Below are 20,430 nucleotides of genomic sequence, written 5' to 3'. Positions count from 1 at the left end.
TGAGTGCCGATTGGCCCAGAAAACCCTGTGACCGCGTACACACTACTCAGTCCCTAGCACAGAAAGGGTTACGATAACTCGAACATTGTGTGGAAGTACACTTAAATGTCAAACATGACTCCGAAGGCCAAGATGTGTCTGTTGTGGGTCAGAGTCCGTAAGTGTGTTGTCAAAGCCATTCATCGACATGGAGACTGGCCCAAAACAATTCAACCTCGTACAGCTGAATGGTAGCTGAAAAACAGCAGTTGCTTAACAATGCTAGTATGCAGTTTGAACCCACTGCCTGAAGCCCTGCCCGGAACCAGTACTGAGCTATAAAAATAAGACTGTGACATCATCATTTATGTACTCTCTGTGTCAAAATGAAAGTGATTGGCAAGTAAGCAGGGAACTCAGAAAAAAATGAGCACATTTAAAAAAGAAAAAAAAAAAAACCCTTTGATTTGCAAGAGTTTAGGAAATGGTGAAAAATGACATTTTCGTAGCTCACTGTATACGCCGAATATTTCGCGAGGTTTTTATTTTCGCAAATTTCGCAAGTCAGGTGCTATTCGTGAAATTAAAGACACGTGAAAATATTGACTCTGATCCTGACATGGATGTGACGCACGCATGTACATTTCTCCGTTCAGCACAAGACTCCAAGATCGCGAATTTAACCACTCGCGAAATCGTCGTGAATTCTCGACTCGCGAAATATATGGCGTATACAGTTAGTAGTTATTTTATGTATATCACCCCCAGTCTTTGTTGAGCAAATTTTGCACACAAAGACTGACTTGAAGTAACAAAAAAAGAGAGAAAGGAAGAATAACAGACAAACAGAAGGAAAGAAAAGAAACTAGAAACCCAGAATGACATACAGAAATCACAAAGTACAGGGGAAAGAAGAATGGGGGTAGAGGAGGCATCTAATCCAACAAGAAGAGAAATTTGTACAGTGCACTCCTGTTACAACCAACACGGTTATAACGAAATTTTGTTATAACGAAGTAAAACTTCTGGTCGCAAAATTATCGCCATTAAAGTCTTTGGTACAAAATTCGCTCATAACGAACACAGTCACAGCGAAATTTTCGTTATAACGAAGTCTTTTCCGGGCGCCACTGACAAAGAAACACCCGAAATTGGCTCCGTTATAACGAAATGCGGATCACCTCCAAAAATACGTAGCGGAACAAGCATTTAGCGTCTCTGCATGGGTGAATGCTTCACATCAAGATGTGTTCGTTCCGTATGTCACGCACAGTTTACGAGGGGAACTTGCATTATTTTTCAATAATCTGAAATTAAATAAGGTTCGTTTTAGTGTTCCGAAGGTTCTTTATTACAAAACACACAGATTCTGATACACCTAAATTTCCATTAGTTTGGATATGAAATAGGGTTTGTTATTACAAACATTCTGGCGTTATTCCAAAGGTTCGTTATTAATAAGGTTCGTTAATCTGACAAAGAAATATGGTTCTTATTACGACGGTTCGTTAGTCCGAAAATAATAGGAATTCCAAACATTCATTAATCGGAACATTAAAAACACGTTTCGTTTAATCCAAAAGTGAAAAAAGTGAGTCCACAACCAAAACTTAGGAATTGCAAACCTTATAATCATCTTAAGATAAGTGAAACTTCGAAATAACTAACCTTTCTCATTTTTTTTTAATTAACAAACCTTCGGAATAATGAACTTTATTTCATTTTCGGATTGAAAAACCTTCTGAACAACGAACCTTCGGAATAGTGATCCTTTCTCATTTCTTGATTTACAAACCTTCAGAATGACGAACCTCATTTCATTTTCCGATCAACGAACCTTCGGAAAACGAATAATATATTTATATCTAAATTATTAACTTTCGGAATTCATAGCGAATCTTCGGAGGAGTGAAGCTTCAAATGAACAAACCTTCGGAAACCCAGGAATGGCGAGACTTCGGAATAAGGAGCCTTCGGAGTAACGGTCTTTAGTAAGAAACGAACCTTTGGAATATCGAACTGTAACTGAATCGTAAACCGTCATTTTCTATACATGCGTGACAATACAAACAACTTTATGCTCTCTTTTAAATGTAATATTCAAACGTAATTAAAAAGGTACCATCCCATTTCACATAGCTTTCCAGTGTATGATGCGTATTCAACAAACAAAATATGACATATGCGTGGTTTCCTTGTTTTCGTTATATATATTGTATTTGTTCGGTTATAACGAAATTTCGCTATAACGAAAGAAAACTGCCGGTCCCAAGCATTTCGTTATAACAGGAGTGCACTGTACAACAATGAGCTTTAAGGGAGCTATAAAGTTCAAGCTTAAATTTGTACCATGCACTGCTGAGAAGGCTGACCAATTGAGTCATTTGGTGTGGGCAAATGCCCTTTTCTCGCATGCGGCGAGATTATACTCACAGGTTCCTATCACAATGTGCGCTATGGGAGTCCATGGGTTAATTCTTACTCGGTCTTATTCAGATACAGGCTCGGCCAGTCAATGGCTTTCAGAGGCAGCAACACCAGTCTGCTGGCAAAAAAAAAAAAAGATAGAAAATAATAATGATAATAAAAAAATTCCAGTCATCAGTCTTTGCCAAGGGTCCATGGCTTACATTCCTTGCTACAGTAGACTTTGCACAACTTTCCCTCTCTTCCTCCTTCAGCGCGGTGCTGGTGGGGGCATAAGCGAGCCGGACGGCCTGCCTGGCCCGCTGGCCTGGGAGTGGGAGGGTTGGTGGTGGGCATCTCCTCGCGCCTGCTTTGGGGGCGGCATCCCCGCTTTCTGGTGGCCCCCCTCTGCGGATCGTTTGCTGCTGGTGGGCTTGATTGCCTTGTTGTCGATGAAGCCCATCAGGAATTCCTTTGTCACAGGGTTAGTGATGCTCTGGCACACAGCTGATTAACAAAACAAAAAATATATATATATTCTTGGTGAACAAAGTCAATAAATAGAGAAATAATCAGTTCAGAATTGTAACCTTCAAAATGACACCTGGGCTGTTTGCATTCACAGATTAAAGCAAGAGCATTCCAATGAGCAACCAGGAAGACAATTGTGTATTACATGCTTCATTATTACTATCATCCTCATAAAGCGCATAATAACTTTGGCAAAGGTCTCTATGCACTTAAGAGGGGAAAAAAGAAAAATGGGAAAAGATTATTACAGAAACAATAAAGTGCTGCCTAGGCCATTGTCTTTTTTAAACAGGTAAGTTTTCAAGGAGTTTTTGAACTTTTTGATGGTATTTGCATGATTAATGTCATTTGGGATTCTGTTCCATAGTTCCACAGACAAATTTTATTTCCCCTTCAACATGAAAATCTGCTGATATCAAAGCTCAGATACCTGCATTACTGTAAAAGTGGACATTTTCGCGGTGTTGAAATTTTTGCGCATTTCGCGCAATCAGAAACTAGCGCGAAAATAAAAGCATGTGAATATTTTGCTTGCCATATGTTCCTGTGCGTGATGTCTTGATTCCGCGGAATTAAAAACATGCAAAACCCTTCTTACCCGGCCAAGCGCGAAAAATTAGTAACGCGAAAATATCCACTTTTACAGTATTAGCTGATTCAGCTCAGAAAAAGAAAAAGTAGAAATATACTGTATATTTTTTTTTCAATCAAAGAGTTTGATATCTCGGCAACCTCCTGGCATTATTTCAGACCCAAAATGTTTTCGTTTTGTTTTGTATTCATTCAGTTCATTAAGCATAATACCACAATGATATGACTAGATCTATTGTGATAAAGTGCTTGCTCAAAGTGAATCTAAACTGCACTTGCACCTCAAAACAGATTGTGGTAAAAATTGCTCAAACTGGAGGCCAGCTTTCTTATCACTTTTGTGGACGGTTTTTGGAAATACAGGACAAATCATGTTACAATGGGGAGCTTCAAGCCTGACGAATTTTGTTATAACAAGAATGAATTCTCAGTAAGACAGGATTGCTAACCTCAATAAATTGAAATACACATGGATGTACAACAACAAAAAATCTTAAGAACGGCATTATTTTTTTTGGGAAAAATAAATGTGAAAACAGCACATACTAAGTATACATTTCAAAATCAAATTGCGACACAATGAAATTTTCATTTAAATCTTATCTTTGTTTAATATATTGGTTGAAGAATAAAAAAAAACCCACCAAACTTGGTAAAGGGGGGAAAAAGGAAAGGTTTAAACCTACCCACTGCTGTCTTGTAGCCATTAGGGAAACTCTTGTCCGTTCGTTCCCTCATGAAGATCCAACCCTTCTTGGGATCGTAGGTACACTCGATGATCTTGTTGTCATACTGCTTCAACTCTTTGGTTATCTGCTCAACAATAACAAAAAGATATTTTTAAAAGATCAATATTCTGATGACAAAGGACAGTAGAGGGAGAGAAGAAGCTTTAGTTGGGAAGGTAAATGAGAGAATTTGGTCAGCAACTCTGAAACAATTGAGCCACTGCAAGCTTTGGTTACATGGTTATATCCATGTTTGAAATCCCTTTGTGAAAATTGGAAGGAGATTCATCATCTTCGGATAATTTGCCATCATCTTGAATGAAATCAACTTGGTGTTCATTCACATCATTTCTTCTTCTTCTAAAATTGGAAGGAGATTTATCAGCATCAGATAATTTGCCATCATCTTGAATGAACAGAAATCAATGTGTTCAATCACATCACTTTTCCTCCTCCTCCTCCTCCTCCCTCCCTCCCACCCTTGTCCGGCTTCTTCTTTCTTTTTAACAACTAACAGCTGACATGATCAGCCTACTCTTAATTACAATGATTGCAGATGATTCCGTAACATCTGAGGGCTGTGGTATTTCCAGTGATTAAATCATGCATTCGTGCACACAACATACAATTTGAACAAAGCTCTCACAGAAGCACACTCTGGTAATATTCAGCATTAGTCCAACAAAATGTCTCAATGAGAACATACAAGGACATCAGAAATGACCAAAAAAAAAAAATGAAGGTGATTTAAGGGAAAAAATATTAAATATAATGCTGTTTTTCAATTTAATATTTTTCCGTATAATGCGCTTAGAAATATCAGTATTTACCAAAAGCGCTATATAAGTGTTATTTATTATCATTATCACCATATTTTTGTGACTGCCTTTGGTTCATTTTCTCACCTTCATCTGTCCAAAGGGCTGCTGCTGTCCACCAACAAACAAGAGGCCACATGTCTCCGGTATACACCTGCAAAGACATACAACAAGACATCACACACATTGTCTGTACACTTTGATCTAGGGGAAAAAAAAAACAGAACAAAACATACAGACTGCCCAAGCACAACATGTGACAATGCATGGTTAAAATAATTTCACTCCCAAGGCAACATGCATCTGTGTTCCACTTCATACTATCTTGATAGTACAATGTCATCTCATATCATTACAAATCCGACACTCTTTTGAATGTGGACACATAATCTTTGATGAAACTACAGCTAAAATTGTTGTTTGAGGTGAAATCAATTTGCAGTATAAAAACAGATGAGCAATGTCATTGGTCTTGCCTAGTTTTCTCTGCTCACGCGATTGAACTCGAATTCAATATCAAATGCCGTTCCATGTTCAAATCATTGCAGTCGGCCAAGTAAAATCATACAAACAATACAGTAGATCACATACAACTGCTGACCTCAACTCAGTTTTATTAATCTAAAATTCAAAATCTAGTCATCTGAAATTTTTGATTGCCTGTTCAATGTGATTCTAAGGAATCCCCTATAAAATGGGCGAGCACACACGTACCAAAATTTGGCATTTTTGGCTAACATATACTTTGTTTGTTTGGTTGATTTTTTGTTTGGGAGGTTGTTTTGTTGTTGTTGTTTTTTAAGGGAAACAAGTGATACATACCCTTCTGCCCTAACAGTAGTGATTTTCAACCTGAAGTCAACTGAATTCATACTGGGAGGCTTCCACTTCAAGATGATGTCACAGCGACCTGGGATGTACGGCTGTAACGACATGACAAGGACTGTCCATGTTACACAATTATTATTATCAATGTCTTTGGATTTCTGTCTGTCACAGAGCATCTATCAAAAACTGCACAGAATTCAAATCCACTTTGTTCAAATTTACCATTCATCAGCAAACTTCTCATGGTTGCGCTACAAATGATTATAGTACTGAATGTCATAATTAAACTTATCATCATTATTTCCAACTTCATGACTTGTTATTATAAACATGATCAATATCATCTTCATTACAGCATGCACTATCTTTCTATTCACTTGTGCTATAAACCCTCTGAAAGTTGAAGCACCAGGTTCAATATGGCAGTGAATGTAACATGACAATGTCACAGTAATAAAATCATGTGAGCTGTTTGACATTGCAATATTGAAGGAAATGTCTCTTACTACAACTGGTACAGGTAGATTGTCAATAAATAGATATTACCTACTCCCCGTAATCAAGTTTGCATCACCATGGCCTTTCTACTAGACTGATGCACATTGCTACACCCGAGAAGGCTTGCCATGAAGTTTACAACATGGTCAGGTTTGGGGGAATTACTGATATACTGATGACAAAGCTTGCCAAGTTAAAGGTCCTGTTTACCTTTGGGAGCAGTGATTTTAAAGATGTTCAAGATATCACTTTTGATGCATATGTTTAGATCAGTTGTATCACAAAACATCGTACCATATAACATTTTGCAATAAAGCCTAAAATATAAGGAGATATCACTATTTTTCTCATTAAGCCATAACTGTAGAAAGTTTAGTCTGGAAACATTGTTATTATATAACTATTGTTCAGATTTTGTATATTTAACAATACTTAACATCGATTATACTGGTTCAAATTGTTACATTGGTTGTGTCTATCCCTAACTCACATTTTAGACCTATTTTGAAGCACTACTGCTGGATTTTTATTTCATCTGCAAATGGTAAATTATACGAGCCTCCATTCGGCACGTAAAGGTCTATTCTGGTTATGCGAGGCTGGAAGAGAGAAGATGGAAGGAACGAGATTTGAGAAGGAGTGACTTACGTCGTTATGCGGCTGGAAGATGAGTCCATCTGTCTCGTGCATCAACTCTTTGCTGAAGCTGCCATCCAGAATCTTAAAAAAAGAAAAGAAAATCATGATTAACAATAATATTATTGCCATAATGACAAGTAATATACATCACACTTACACTACAATGTGCCTGTTCATTATGTACAATGTGAGAAAAGAAATAAAAATGCAAATTTGCATCATGCACATCAAAGAAATCAATCGAATGCTTTTTTTTGTATACTTGTACATACACTTTTGTATAGCCTGTGTGCTTACACATACACTATGTTTGCAGATGTCTAGAAGCTACAGTGTACATGTAATTTGCCAATGAATTGAGATTGCCTAATCCGCCTTATGTCTATATACTGTCACCATGACTTTCCCGATGGACTAAGAGAGATTTCTACACCCGAGTCAGGGAGGCCAACCTTATTCAACAGTGCACTCCCATAATTACAAACACTGTTATAACAAAATTCCGGTTACCAGATAAACATCCAGACCCCAACATTATCCGTTCTATATTCTTTACTGTTAACTTGTTTGGTTAAAATTTCAATATAACGAAACAAAACTGTAGGTCCTGAGGACTTTGTTATGATGGGAGACAACTGTACAACATAGCAGTATTATGAGGGCTGAAAAAAATGTATTTTTTGGTGGGAAAACAGTATTTTTACCTGTTCTGCAATAGACATGTGTAGTATTTTATGATAATGGCGAATGATAGTATTTTCCATAAAATCTGCAATTTTTTTTACATATAAAACCGAAATACTGCAAAAAAGTAAAAGTTGGCATCTCTGTTGAGTGGACTTGATAATCTGTAAACAAGATCAAGTATGGTTGGCTCACTGAAGATTGATGAAAAGGCTTGGCAAGTCAAGATATATGGCTGGGTACTCAAAGGGTTAATCATCCAAAACTCGACAGCTAGGTTTCCATAGAGTAAATTTTTTGCTGTACAAGCTGTAGGATTGTGCTGATCCCCATAAATCCTCTAATCCCCCGTCCCTAATCCCCCTGACGCTGGGCTGGAGGAGGGCTGACTCACCTTCTTGGCCGAGGTGATGTCCCAGAAGGGCTTCTCCCGAATGCCGAAGGGTTCCTGCGAGCGGTCAATGGTCCCCCTCTGGAGCTCCGCCTCCCGGGGGACAATGATTTCGTCATGGATACACTTCCTCCTCCAACCAAAGTCGCATCCTCCGACCGGCTTGCCCTAAGAGGTGAGGGCAAATGAAGATGGAATATCCAACAAAAATTGTGTGATTTCCATTTCTACATTCATATGTTTATGATCATGTCTTGTTCATCAAGAACACACATAAATGCATCATTTATTGACAAGCATTTTTCGATTCAATTCAATCTGTTTATCAATTTCATTTTCTGATAAAGTAATACAACAGTATTGAATACTACAATACAGTACTGTATTAATCAATCACTTACATATAACTGAAAATGAAACAAGAGAACTTGAATAAAGCCAAAAAGGCCTTGTAAAGTAAATTCCCTTCTATAAATGTATGCACAAAATCATCAAGTGACTTAAGTACAACATGTAAACACGGACGGAAAACAAACAAACACAACAAAACAAAACAAAATACCCTTAGACAAATCATTTGATAGATTGACTATGTGTGATTTGCTAAAAGGTGTGTTTTCAAAAATCTCTCAAAAGTCAAATGAAGACAGGCTATTGCGAGAACAAATATTCCTAGGAATAGAATACCAGATTAATGGAAATTGGAATTTTGCAGCAACTGTTGTTGTTGGGTTGTTCTTTTTTTGTGCCATGGTGTAAAATCCCTGTGTGCCACATTATTTTTAAACTGCAATGCAGCAGCGCTAAACACAGAGCCAGGTTATTTTTTATAGAAGCAAACAAATGCTAGAAATACAGCACAGCAAAGTTGTAGAGAAAATTGCAAGCTTTGCTGTGAAGTAAATTTTATGACAAAGCTTTGTTCAGTTTGCTGGGGGGTAATATTCAATACTGTTGTATTGTTTCATCAGATAATGAGATTGCTTGGGGGTGCAGGCAGGAGAATATCCAGATCTAGATGTCTGGGGTTGGATTCTCTGTTCAGACCACTATAACAAATACACAGGCCATGTCAGACACAGCTAGCAAATCAATTCATCTGTTGCCCCTAGCAACCTAGAGGACAGGCCTGTGCAAAGTCTATGAATGGATATTTCAGACTCTATAGGAGGATGTCGAAGGAGGATGTGTAGAGGGAAGAAGGGATCAACAGACAAGGTGGAGGAGACACAGAAAGAAAGGTGGTGTGTAGAGGGATCACCCGTTATTAAAGCGATAGAGTAAACTTACCCAGTATTTGATGATGTCATATATGAGGTACCTGGCGTGAGATTTTCCATTCACCACATCAATGATCATCTCCTGTATGGCATGGGAAGGCGAGTCTCATTTTACATACAGTTCATAGCTGGACATTCGGAATATAGTGTGAACACAGTTGAGATCGAGGACCTACTGTATACGCTATTATTTTTGCGTACATACATTTTCACAAAGGAGGTCATAGACATTTTCGCAGGGTGTTGTTTTCACAAATTAATGACGACACTAACGTTAAAGCACTATTACCCCAGCGCATGGAGAATTTTAGTGTGTTGTTGAATTCGCGCCCCACCTGTGATTCACAAAATTCACGAAAATTGAACCCTCGCGAAAGTAACAGTTTATTCAGTATATAACAGATTAGATGTTCCATCACTTGCACAGAATGGGACGAGTCTTGCTTTAATATCTACAACATTTGGCAAGATAGTTTGACATAGTGTGAAGACTATCGCATTTTATATGAATATGACATTAAAACAAAATAAATGATCATCTCTTTTGCATGGTGGGAGGGCGAGTCTATGTTTACCTAATAGGAATACATGAGACATTTCAAAATAGTGTGAATAGTGTCAAGGCTAAAAGCTTGAACATTACATGATAATCTCTAGACAGTGTGAAAGTGAGTCTTGAATTAGGTACAGCATGTGGCAAAGAAATTTTGAAATAGATTGGACACCATCAAGCAAAACATGAAAGTAAAACAATTCATAATCATATTCACTCACAATTTCATAGTTTCTTGCCGAGCCAAACACTGTGAGTCAAGTCACTAAAGGCATGCATTTTGTTTTTGTTGTTGTTGTTTTGTTTTGCTTTGTTTTTTTTTGTTTTTTTTTGTCTTTGAGAACAATAATGATACAGTAGACAATGCATCAAATTACAACAAAGCTGGGAAAAGAAAAGCAGCATCCAGTGTCTCTTTTGAATAGCACCTTACCACTCCAATAGGAAAGTAAATACCAATACTCTGATTGTGTAAATGCATCTCTGGTCAATGCTGGACTTGCCACAAACACTAGTAAAACCAGAAAGCTTTGACTCCAAAATAATTAACACATTTAAAAACAAGAAGTTCAGTTTCCAGTTCAAACGAGTTTTTTTCGATATTTGAGGTCCTTATAAATGTGCCATAGCCACCCTATTAATCTAGCTGAGGTGCATGTGAAACCCTGCAGTAAATCTGGCCTCCCCCACAAAAAAAAATAATGAATAAATAAAACAATAATAATCAGAGGAATTTGCTCACCCCATCAACTAGTGTGTCTCTATGGGGTCCTTTGCGATTAGGGAAGGACAGCTGGGGAGCAGCGAAGACGACATGGTCACGATCGAAGAGATACACCTCCCCTGGTCCATCAATCAGCATCATGTACCTTACCGTGACAGGGAGAGGAAGCAAAGAGACCAACATTTCTTAGACAAAAATGTTGGTGCCAGTTTGACGCAATTGATATCACAATATGTTAATCGCACAGCATATCACATTCATTTTTAACATTAGCCAGACAAACCTAACAATAACTTCCTAAAGGTTGAAGTAAGTAATGTATACACCAAATCTTTCATGAGGTTTTTATTTTTGCGAGTCGGGTGCTATTCACAAATTTAAAGACACGCAAAAATTTTGACTCGGATCCCGACATGAGTGTGAAAGGCTCATATACATTTCTCCATTCAGTACCATACTCCATAGTCACAAATTTAACCACTTGCGAAATTGTCGGGAAGTCCCGATTCACGAAAATTTAGATTCTCTAAATATATGGTGTATACAGTAACCATTACATCATTTGCAGTGGCCAGTTAAGATTTTTTCTCCATGTGCTCTGAAAAAGAGTGTCAGGATCTTGGCAATTTGAGTCTTGATCAGTAGCATGCCAGTACACAATTTTTCTTCATCTCAAATCACATAGATGATTTACAGTATCAATAACTCATATTCCTATACAACTTTTTATTGTACATATCTGCTTCTGAGCTGAAAGATTACTTGAGTATTATTAAGTCATGACTGAGGATAGTACAGTGTATTCATTGACTATCATTGGAGGCATTATCCTTTAAACACTGACTATCAGTCTTGCAATACATTTGTGAGTGCATGTGTCCCTATTCAATTCGACATGTAGGCTACCATTTGGAGTATGGAGAACAATATGGCACAGTGGACAGGCTCTATGTTGTCAAGCCTGTTGGTAACAGGAACCAACTTGTGGGGTACACAGAACAGTATGTACAGATCAAAGAGGAACCCAGCAGACAAATGTGTGTAAGGTTGTGCTTGTAGGTTTGCTTGTAATTTATACATTCATCCCCAGCAACAAACTTTAGTACTCCTAAAAGCATCCAGTACCAACAAAAACCCTTTGAAGACAAGCTGATTTTGTGATAACACATAATTCCCATAGACACCTGCCTGAGTGTACTCGGGGCTAGTCTTCAACAGGTTAAATACCACGGTCGAACAATCTGATGTGACAATCATCAATAGCAGCTGTCAAGAGCAGTGTGTGGTACACAGTTGGTATGCCCACTTTACTTTGTCAGATTTTGGAACTACACTTGATGGAGCTAAATGAGTTTATGACTCACCTGATTCCATCAGCTTTCCAGCTCACCCAGTAGTACTTGTCCTTGAGGAAATTCACATTCTTTCTGTCCATGGACACCGGCTGACTGCCTGGAAACTCTTGTCTTCGGACGAAAGAGGCAAAATACAGGTATTTAACATTGTACATTTTAAAATAGAATTTTTTTGTAAATAATGTAGTAGGCCCATATTGGTCCTCTTCATGTTTAATGTGCAGAATTGTTGTTGAGAGTTGTGTTTATTCATTCAACCACGGCACAAAGCTTGCTATCAGCTATCAGCTGTTTTCAGCAAGGCCGTGAAATGATAACAAAACATAGAAATCATACAATGAAAAGAATGCCACTAAAAAACATGAAATAATCTTTACACACGAACACAAAAAAAAAAAACTTTAAAAAGTCATGAAGTATAGTACAGACAGAAAAAAAAAATCAAACAAGTGACAAGTTAGTGGAAGACAGTAATTACATCGGCATTGTGTACTCAGAGAAATTTGATATAATCAGGTAAAATAATTAGCAAAGGAAATGTGCAAAATTGCTTTTGAAAATTGTTATGTATAGTATGTACATGTACATAAATTGCAAGTAATTCAGCCTCTGGGCTGCAAGTACCATTTTTGTTTGACCACAACATACCAATATTTCCCTACACTGTCCACTGTAAAAGTGGACTAGTGTGCTAGTATACAAATGATGCACAGGATAGAGTGTGTTAGTGTAGGCGTGGTGCACTCGAGGGTATTTACAATATTGTGAAACATGCACGAGGCGAAGCCGAGTGCATGTTGCACTACATTGTAAATACCCGAGAGTGAGCTACGCCTCCACTAACGCCATGAAATAATCCTGTGCATCATTTGTTTTATAAAATGGGTCGAAAATTCGAAAACTAACATCATTTTTCAGCGTTTTTCACGTACCTTTGTGGGTCAAGACGTCCGAAGATGTTCGTCCCAAACATTTACGCACGTCGCACTCGCGGAAGTCCCGCACATTAAGTATAATGGGGGGTTGGGTTTCCGGACACTAAGTTCCCGCATGAAAACTTACTTATTTTACATAGAATATGCACCCTTTACCTTAAAGACTTGATATAGACTCCTCATATAGGCCTACTAGACAACATACTCTGAAAACGGCGTGAGAATTAACCTGCTAAATCGTTGGATTTGCTCTTCAAAGTGACTCCATGTACGCATCCGGTCCCATAACGCTTGGTCTACTGTACTGTACAAAGTGTACGTATAGCTTACGTACGTACGCCACACATGTTATGCACAAGGGAAGACAGGCCGCCGGGCCAGCAGCCCGAACTAGAAGTTGTTTACAGGATTGACAGCGCGTATGCATGCAAAGCGCAATTCATCAAAGGAGCCGCCGCGCGCACAGACGATCGGCAATCTACCATAGGATTACAGGCAGTGCAATTGTACTGAAGTAAAGGAAGGAGGTGTGTCTCATTTCAGCGCTTCCTATTGGCTACATTCTTGAACCCATTTTATAATAATTTTTCGTGCTCTGCAGAGTAAGATGAATGTCACATATTTTAAATTCTGTGGGATCAAGACATTACAATTATGGTGGTACATATGAAAAGCAAAAATATCAGCATGCTCTGATTTTCGCCCTAGTTTCTGGTCACGTGAAATGCACAAAAATTTTCACACCGCAAAATATTTCCACTCTCACAGTATGTACTTTTCTTGCCAATCAGCATGCACACTGAAGTGCTTTCCTTGCTGATAGGGACAGATATCTGAATACTGGGAGACAGGTGGAAAAGGGAGGAGATCTGTGTTTTGGGGCTTACCTGTTCCATCCCACCATTTTCTCCACTTTCCTCCTCAGGTGGTTCGCCTTCTGGAAGTCCGTCACCACGGTAACACCCTCCACGCCTTCCATGAACTGCAGAGTAAAGTGAAATTATGATCACAGGTTGGAAAATGTCGCACAAGACTTATCAACACAGACAAGTTTCATAGATTTATTCACAAGCTGGTTGCAGATTAGTGCAACCATGTAGGGTGGGAAAAAAAAGTAAAGAAAGCCCATTGTGATTGTTTTTTTGTTTTTGTTTTGATCCAGTAGTTTGCCCTCTTGGAGCAGAGTCTTAAACAATGGAATCACTATCATTCTCATGACAGCAAGTTTGGGTGGTAAATCTTTAAGTATCTCACTGACTGGTGAATGTTTGTGAATGCAGCAAATTGTAGGTTTTGTCAGGGTTCAGAAACAGTTGCAATCAAGTTGGCAAACCCTTTTCATTTTCACAAACGGTTTTCCAGTTGCAACATAATTTTGAACATGTTCAAGATTTCTGTGCTTTAACAAAGACTGTATGAGACAATGATATTCAAACTTTTTTTGTGAGAAGAAAAACTGTTTATAAATTTGACTGCAACTGTTTTTGAACCAAGAAAATCTAAAATTTGCAAAAATTTCATCATCATCATCATTATTGTCATCATCATCAACACAACAAAAACGACAATAATTATCATTATAATAAAAATACAGGGTACTTATGATGCGCCAATTCCACATAACTAATATGCTCAAGACACAGTGAGAAAAGTGAATATGCATAGCAACTACAATGTATAAAAACAGGGTCCTCAACACTAAAAGAAGGGTGACTCTGTAGCTTCAAAACAAGCTCTGTATATGGTTGACTTCAAACCTGTTTGTCAGATCCACTTCGCTTGTTCTTATTCCTGCCTCCACCCTTATTGTTCCCAGAGCTTCCGCCATCATCATCATCTCTGTCATCAGCACCTAGTGGACCATAATCACAAAAAAGTGTCTCCATTCAGCAACTTCATTCGAAAAAAAAACAAACTTGGCACAGGGCATTCAATGTTAACTGTCATTTCTTGCTTGGTTTTTGTACTGGCATATACTAGATACAATACATGAATGGTAATTTTTACTGAGGTACTCACATCTCGCAGTCAAAAGACTGAATTGCACAAAGAATTACATTGTAAAGGAGACAGTTTGAATGCATGAAAAACACTATGAGCTGATACAGACACTGGTATTGAAAGGGGAGTGATGCACACAAACACATATTTTGAATACAGCAAATTCCGATCACAGTAATTCATGTCAGGACGAACTGCAAAACTTTCTGCACATTACACATGAAGACATGCAGTGCAAAGGACTTGGAACTCTTTCATACTCTCACTGCATTCACATTATTGCTGTCACTTTACGCTGGAAACACTTATTCACTTCATGGTATTGTCTTTGCACTAAAATACGAGTCATAAGTATCACTAAACACAAAATGTTAATGAACAATTCAATGACAATTCCACAAACCAATTCCATGGTCACTTAACTTTCAATTCTCATTTTCAATACATACTGAAATTGAATGATAAAGCATATTTGTCACTATTCAAAAATGATAACTTATGGATGCAAATTTGTCTTCTGTGCTTTTAGGACCATCAAAATGCATGTATATGATCTAAATTGTATAGAGCTCCACAGATTGGTGAGAATTGAATGAACAATTCACTGATAGATATGACACAGTTTACTATTTGCATAATATAACAAGCAATGGTATTGCTATTACTGCAGACATGACAGGTACGTGTAGCTCAGAAAACACTCATCAAACCCCAGCAAGCAAAATCCTTAAAGATGACCTTTGTAAATACTGTAAGTCATTGGAAGAAACTGAGATGACAATAGAAGGAAAAATTGCATTTTCTCACCGACACACCAGTCAGGCAGGTCTGGAGGAGGCGGGGCTTCTTGTATGTCGCCATAGCGATTAAAGAGTTCCTGGATGTAATCCCCCTTGTAGATACCTGGTGGTCTGCCCTGGGAGAACAAGGTGACAGCAGCATCAACACTGCTCAGAGAAAATGAAGGAAAGAGAAAGAGAGCCAAATGAATGCCACAGTCCTTATCGTGCCCCTACCTTTGGACATGAACTTGGACTGAAATTAGCTGCAATGTGTGCATTTGACAAGTATATTAATTCTTGTAAATGTCGGTGATGAAAAGCAAAACTTCTTCTTCTTCTTCTTCTTCTCGAGTCACTACGCAGAAAGGAACGTTAGATTCGTCCAGTCCAATGTTGGATGCACTGCCTGGCACAGGGCGTTAGAGCTGCCAAATCCTCCTTTGTGCAAGGCTCTGGTAGAAGTGGACAGACCAGGAGATGTTGCATAGTCTGCTCCTCTCCACACAGGCAGGTGGTGTCATCATTCTCACTATACCCCCACTTTGCTAGGTTAGATTTGCAGCGGCCGACAGCACTTCTTAGGCGATTGCAGCAAGACCAGAAAGGCCATGCCTCACTGGCACCTGATGGTGTAGTTTCCTTAGGGCCGGTAGTAGACACTGTATGCGGTGTATGGGTAAGACGTTCAATCCACATGGATACACGCTGCTTGTCAGGGCTTTTGTTCAGGGCCTTTACAGAATGCATGAAGCTGCGCCTGGATTTTAGCCTCTTTCTTGAATGATCATGATTGAAGAGAGGATGGCGAGGGTCATTTTCTTGCTTCAGCTTTTCCTTCTGGGATGCAACGGTCCTACGGATGCTTGGAGGAGCAATCCCACTCAGTAGGTAGAGGTCTTCAACCTTTGTGGGCTTTAGGCAACCAGTAATAGCACGACATGAAGAGTTTAGAACAGTGTCAATCTTAGTGGCATGAGCTGATCTACTCCAGACAGGTGACGCATACTCAGCTGTAGGGTAGCATAAAGCCAGTGCTGTTGTACGTACCGTCTTCCCGTCAGCACCCCACTTCGTATAAGTGAGCTTTCGGAGGATACTATTCCTTGATGCCACCTTTGCCTTGGTCTTAATGATGTGTTCCTTGAAAGTGAGGGACCTGTCAAGTGTCACCCCCAGGTAGACTGGCTTGGATACATGTTGCAGGCGTTTCCCATACCAACTAATCCGTAGTTGACGGCTGGCTTCCCTATTCTTAAGATGAAACACACTGATTTGTGTTTTGTCTGGGTTAGCTCTTAGATGGTTGTTGGCATAGTAGGGAATGAGTAAGTCCAGTGCACTGGAGAGGGAGTCCTCTACTTCTTCGAAGGTGTCCTTTTGAGATGCAATGCAAAGGTCATCAGCATAGAGGAAGCGTCTAGTGTCTGGTTGAGTAGGTTGATCGTTTGTGTAGATGTTAAACAACAAAGGGGCAAGCACACTCCCTTGAGGAAGTCCGTTCTTCTGTGTCCTCCATCTACTCTTTCTACCACCAAGGTCTACGAAGAATCTGCGGTTTGATAGCATGTTGCAGATCAACTTTGTGAGTCTAACATCTGAGGTCATCTCATACAGTTTCTTGGCAAGGATACGGTGATTGACTGTGTCGTATGCTGCAGAAAGATCGACAAAGGCAGCACCAGTGATTTTTCTGTTCTCAAAACCATCCTCGATGTACTGCGTGAGGTTCAGTAGTTGTCCTGTACATGATTTTCCCGGTCTGAAACCCGCCTGCTCCGGGATAAGGTGATCATCAACAAACAATGCTATGCGGTTCAGGAGGAGGCGTTCAAACAGCTTGTACATGTGGCAGAGTAGGGATATCGGCCTATAGCTCTTAGGGATGGCAGGGTCTTTGCCAGGTTTCAGTAGAGCAATGACTTTTGCTTTCCTCCACATCTTTGGGATCTTGTTGGACTTAACACATTCGTTGACCATATCAAGAAGCCATCTGCGTGCACCTGGCCCGAAGTGTTTGATCTGTTCCACTAGGACATCATCAAGACCTGCAGCCTTGTTGTTTTTCATAGACTTCATTGCAGATTCCAGTTCACTCATTGTGAATGGCCTTGTGAAACTTGTGGCGTAAAAGCAAAACAGACCACAATGATTAAAGTGGGAGAGGTGAAGCATATTTTTACATGAAAAGCTGCTATTGTTTATGTCTTTTGTTTATCAATACAATACTTAATTTGTCAATGCCATTTAATAAATTTAACATGCACATTGCTAGGGAATGCATGGGGCTATTGTATACCCATATATCATATCTAAAAAAATAAGACTGCTTCCCCAAAGTGCTCATGCAATACAGTCTCGGAGTAATGTGGTACACAGGGAGTTTACACTGTTGGCACACAAAGAGTTCAAATGCTAGGAGACAATGAAAGTTCTTGATTGTAATACTCACCCCCAATCCAGATTTTCCACCAGGTAGGCGCAGATGAGGAAGCCGGTGCGATTGAAGCCATGAGTGCAGTGGACACCGATGATCTTGTCCGGATTCTTCTCCACAAAGTTGCTGCACACTTTGATAAATAGACTTGTCTGCTCTATTGTGGGGAAGGCCCCATGTCTAGTAAATGGTGTAAATGAAATGAAGTGAAATGATATTATTCATATTCCACATCGTGGACATTATCAAAATATCAAAATTTCACACTGTGAAAATTTCCACTTTTACAGTAACCACTGTTACAGCAGCTCCAACTTAATTTGGAAATTTGTCTATGAGTCAGAAAGCATCAAGAATGTGATCGTTGCTTGCAAATGTAACAAACCATCTACATGCTTGCTATGTCCTCTATTGTAACACTCACCCTTTACACTGGAGCTTGAAGTGCACAGCACCGTTCTTCTCGATCTCCTCCTTGTCGTAGAATCGGGTGGTATTTGTGAGGTCAATGACCATGCCCAGGGTGACCTGGCGAGACGCCATGTAGGCAAAGAGCATCGGGACGTCAAAGCGGTTCTCCTCTGGAATTTGGTCATTGTACTTTGGGCCCAGCGGAGTCTTGAATGGGAGGAACTTTCCTGCATGGCAATCGAGATGTATAATCTTCAGATATCTTCACACAACATGTTGCGTTACATCACAAAACTTTTCCATGGTGAGAATAATCAAATTTCTCAGTGTAGATCAGATGTTGAAAGAAGAGATTCTCAGCTTTAGAATGGTGTATGAATCAGCAAAAATGAGTTGTTAGTAGATGCAGTGGTAATAATTCAAACTTTTTTAGGAAAGGGGCTTTGAAGCTCTATGCTAATTAAAGCAATTTAGGACTCACTCTATATTGTGCCGTAGCAAGCATTGGATTTAAAAGTCAAAAACAAGCAGTAAGAATGGATTATTAGATTTTCCTCAACCTTGGTGAAATACTCACTGAAGACACTTCTTTTGTAGCTTGTACTTCAAATTATCAAAAATGCTACTGCTATGTGTATCTTCTTTTATCAATAATAGGGTTGACAGCTGTGGGCCTATGTGCATATTTGAATATACTAGACATATATATGCCTGATAACTGATGGTGAAAATTAACGTCACACAAAAGAAACATGGGCATAAATAAACACATGAAAGCACCACTTTTGCTAATTTCTATGCTTTCAAACATTAGATCTATCTGGAAGAGTAACTCCATGAGAAAATTCAACAAAAAAAAAGGAGAAAATCAACAGAGCCGACATAAAAACACCTTTAAAATTGCAATGCCAATTCCAAAATTACACATACATTTGTAAAGTTGAATATTCAAAGTTGTCTAATATCCAACCTACTGTACTTCTAGAACAGTAACCCTTGGTGCATCTAACCTCTCTTTCCTCGTGTTTCAAAAAATCAACAATCAGTCAATTCATCAGTGGTATTAATGCTCCTCAGAAAATTGGGAAGTGGACCACTCTGCTCGGCATCACTGAAGAAGTACATATACCTTGGTGTAACAGCTGGTCTTGCCAATACGCAGTGCACGACTCAACTACTTCATGTAAACTTGTATATAACACACTAGTGTACTGATACACCACATGGTGGTCTGTTCTTCATTGAAAGAAGATGATGAAGAATAAGAATAATGTGCCTACCGGCGATAAGCGTCCCTTTGCGAGGACAATTCAACCATCGTTCCGGGATAGCCATGGCTTCTTCTGTAGAGAGACAACAATGGACATGATAAAGTATTCTTTCACCTTGCACTTTACTTTGCACCATACAAAGTTGTAGTCATCATTACCACTAGAATAGTTTCCACATTGACAATGACAAAGTGTGCCAAGATTCGACCGTCCACAAAAGCATAGTATAGGTTTCTACATGTAGCGGGCGGTTGAATTTTGGATGGCGTTGTGGTCAAATTATTTATGGGCACAACTTTATAGATCTAGATACCTATAAAGTAATTCCGTCTGCTAGTAAGTTTACAGCACCTACAGTACATTGTCACTGTCATGTTTTTGATTGTACATCTTGTATGCACTTCAGTTCCTTATTCAAGATTATACTAGGAGTCCTCGTAAGAGTGGCATACTCGTGTAATAGGCCCCACCACTGCATGCAATACTACGGTGGCATGCCTGTCACTCGTGAATTCAGCCCCACCGTGTGGCGTCGAGCGGTATATAAGCACGGCAGTGGGGCTTTCTTCCACAGTATAATACTCGTGAATG

General features: G+C 39.1%; 1 protein-coding gene across 1 annotated transcript; it reads right to left on the bottom strand.

Annotated features, from left to right (window-relative positions):
• Window positions 1–2,656: 2,656 nt before the first annotated feature.
• LOC139713019 (mRNA-capping enzyme-like) lies at window positions 2,657–19,903 on the bottom strand. The gene is made up of 15 exons (XM_071624797.1): window positions 19,849–19,903; window positions 18,582–18,795; window positions 18,173–18,337; window positions 15,749–15,888; window positions 14,698–14,792; window positions 13,828–13,922; window positions 12,015–12,116; window positions 10,669–10,795; window positions 9,384–9,455; window positions 8,097–8,261; window positions 7,028–7,099; window positions 5,876–5,976; window positions 5,141–5,207; window positions 4,194–4,320; window positions 2,657–2,892 (listed from the first exon to the last, which is right to left on the bottom strand). The coding sequence occupies exons 1-15, from the start codon at window positions 19,901–19,903 to the stop codon at window positions 2,657–2,659; spliced, it is 1,833 nt and encodes a 610-aa protein (XP_071480898.1).
• Between the last annotated feature and the right edge of the window lie 527 nt (window positions 19,904–20,430).

Source organism: Diadema antillarum, unplaced genomic scaffold (assembly GCF_040938485.1).
Source record: "Diadema antillarum isolate AM-2024a unplaced genomic scaffold, OU_Dant_1.0 seq00001894_RagTag, whole genome shotgun sequence".
NCBI classification, from domain to species: domain Eukaryota; kingdom Metazoa; phylum Echinodermata; class Echinoidea; order Diadematoida; family Diadematidae; genus Diadema; species Diadema antillarum.
The sequence above is the reverse complement of the archived record's forward strand: the minus strand, read 5'-3'. Positions and strand labels throughout refer to the sequence as shown.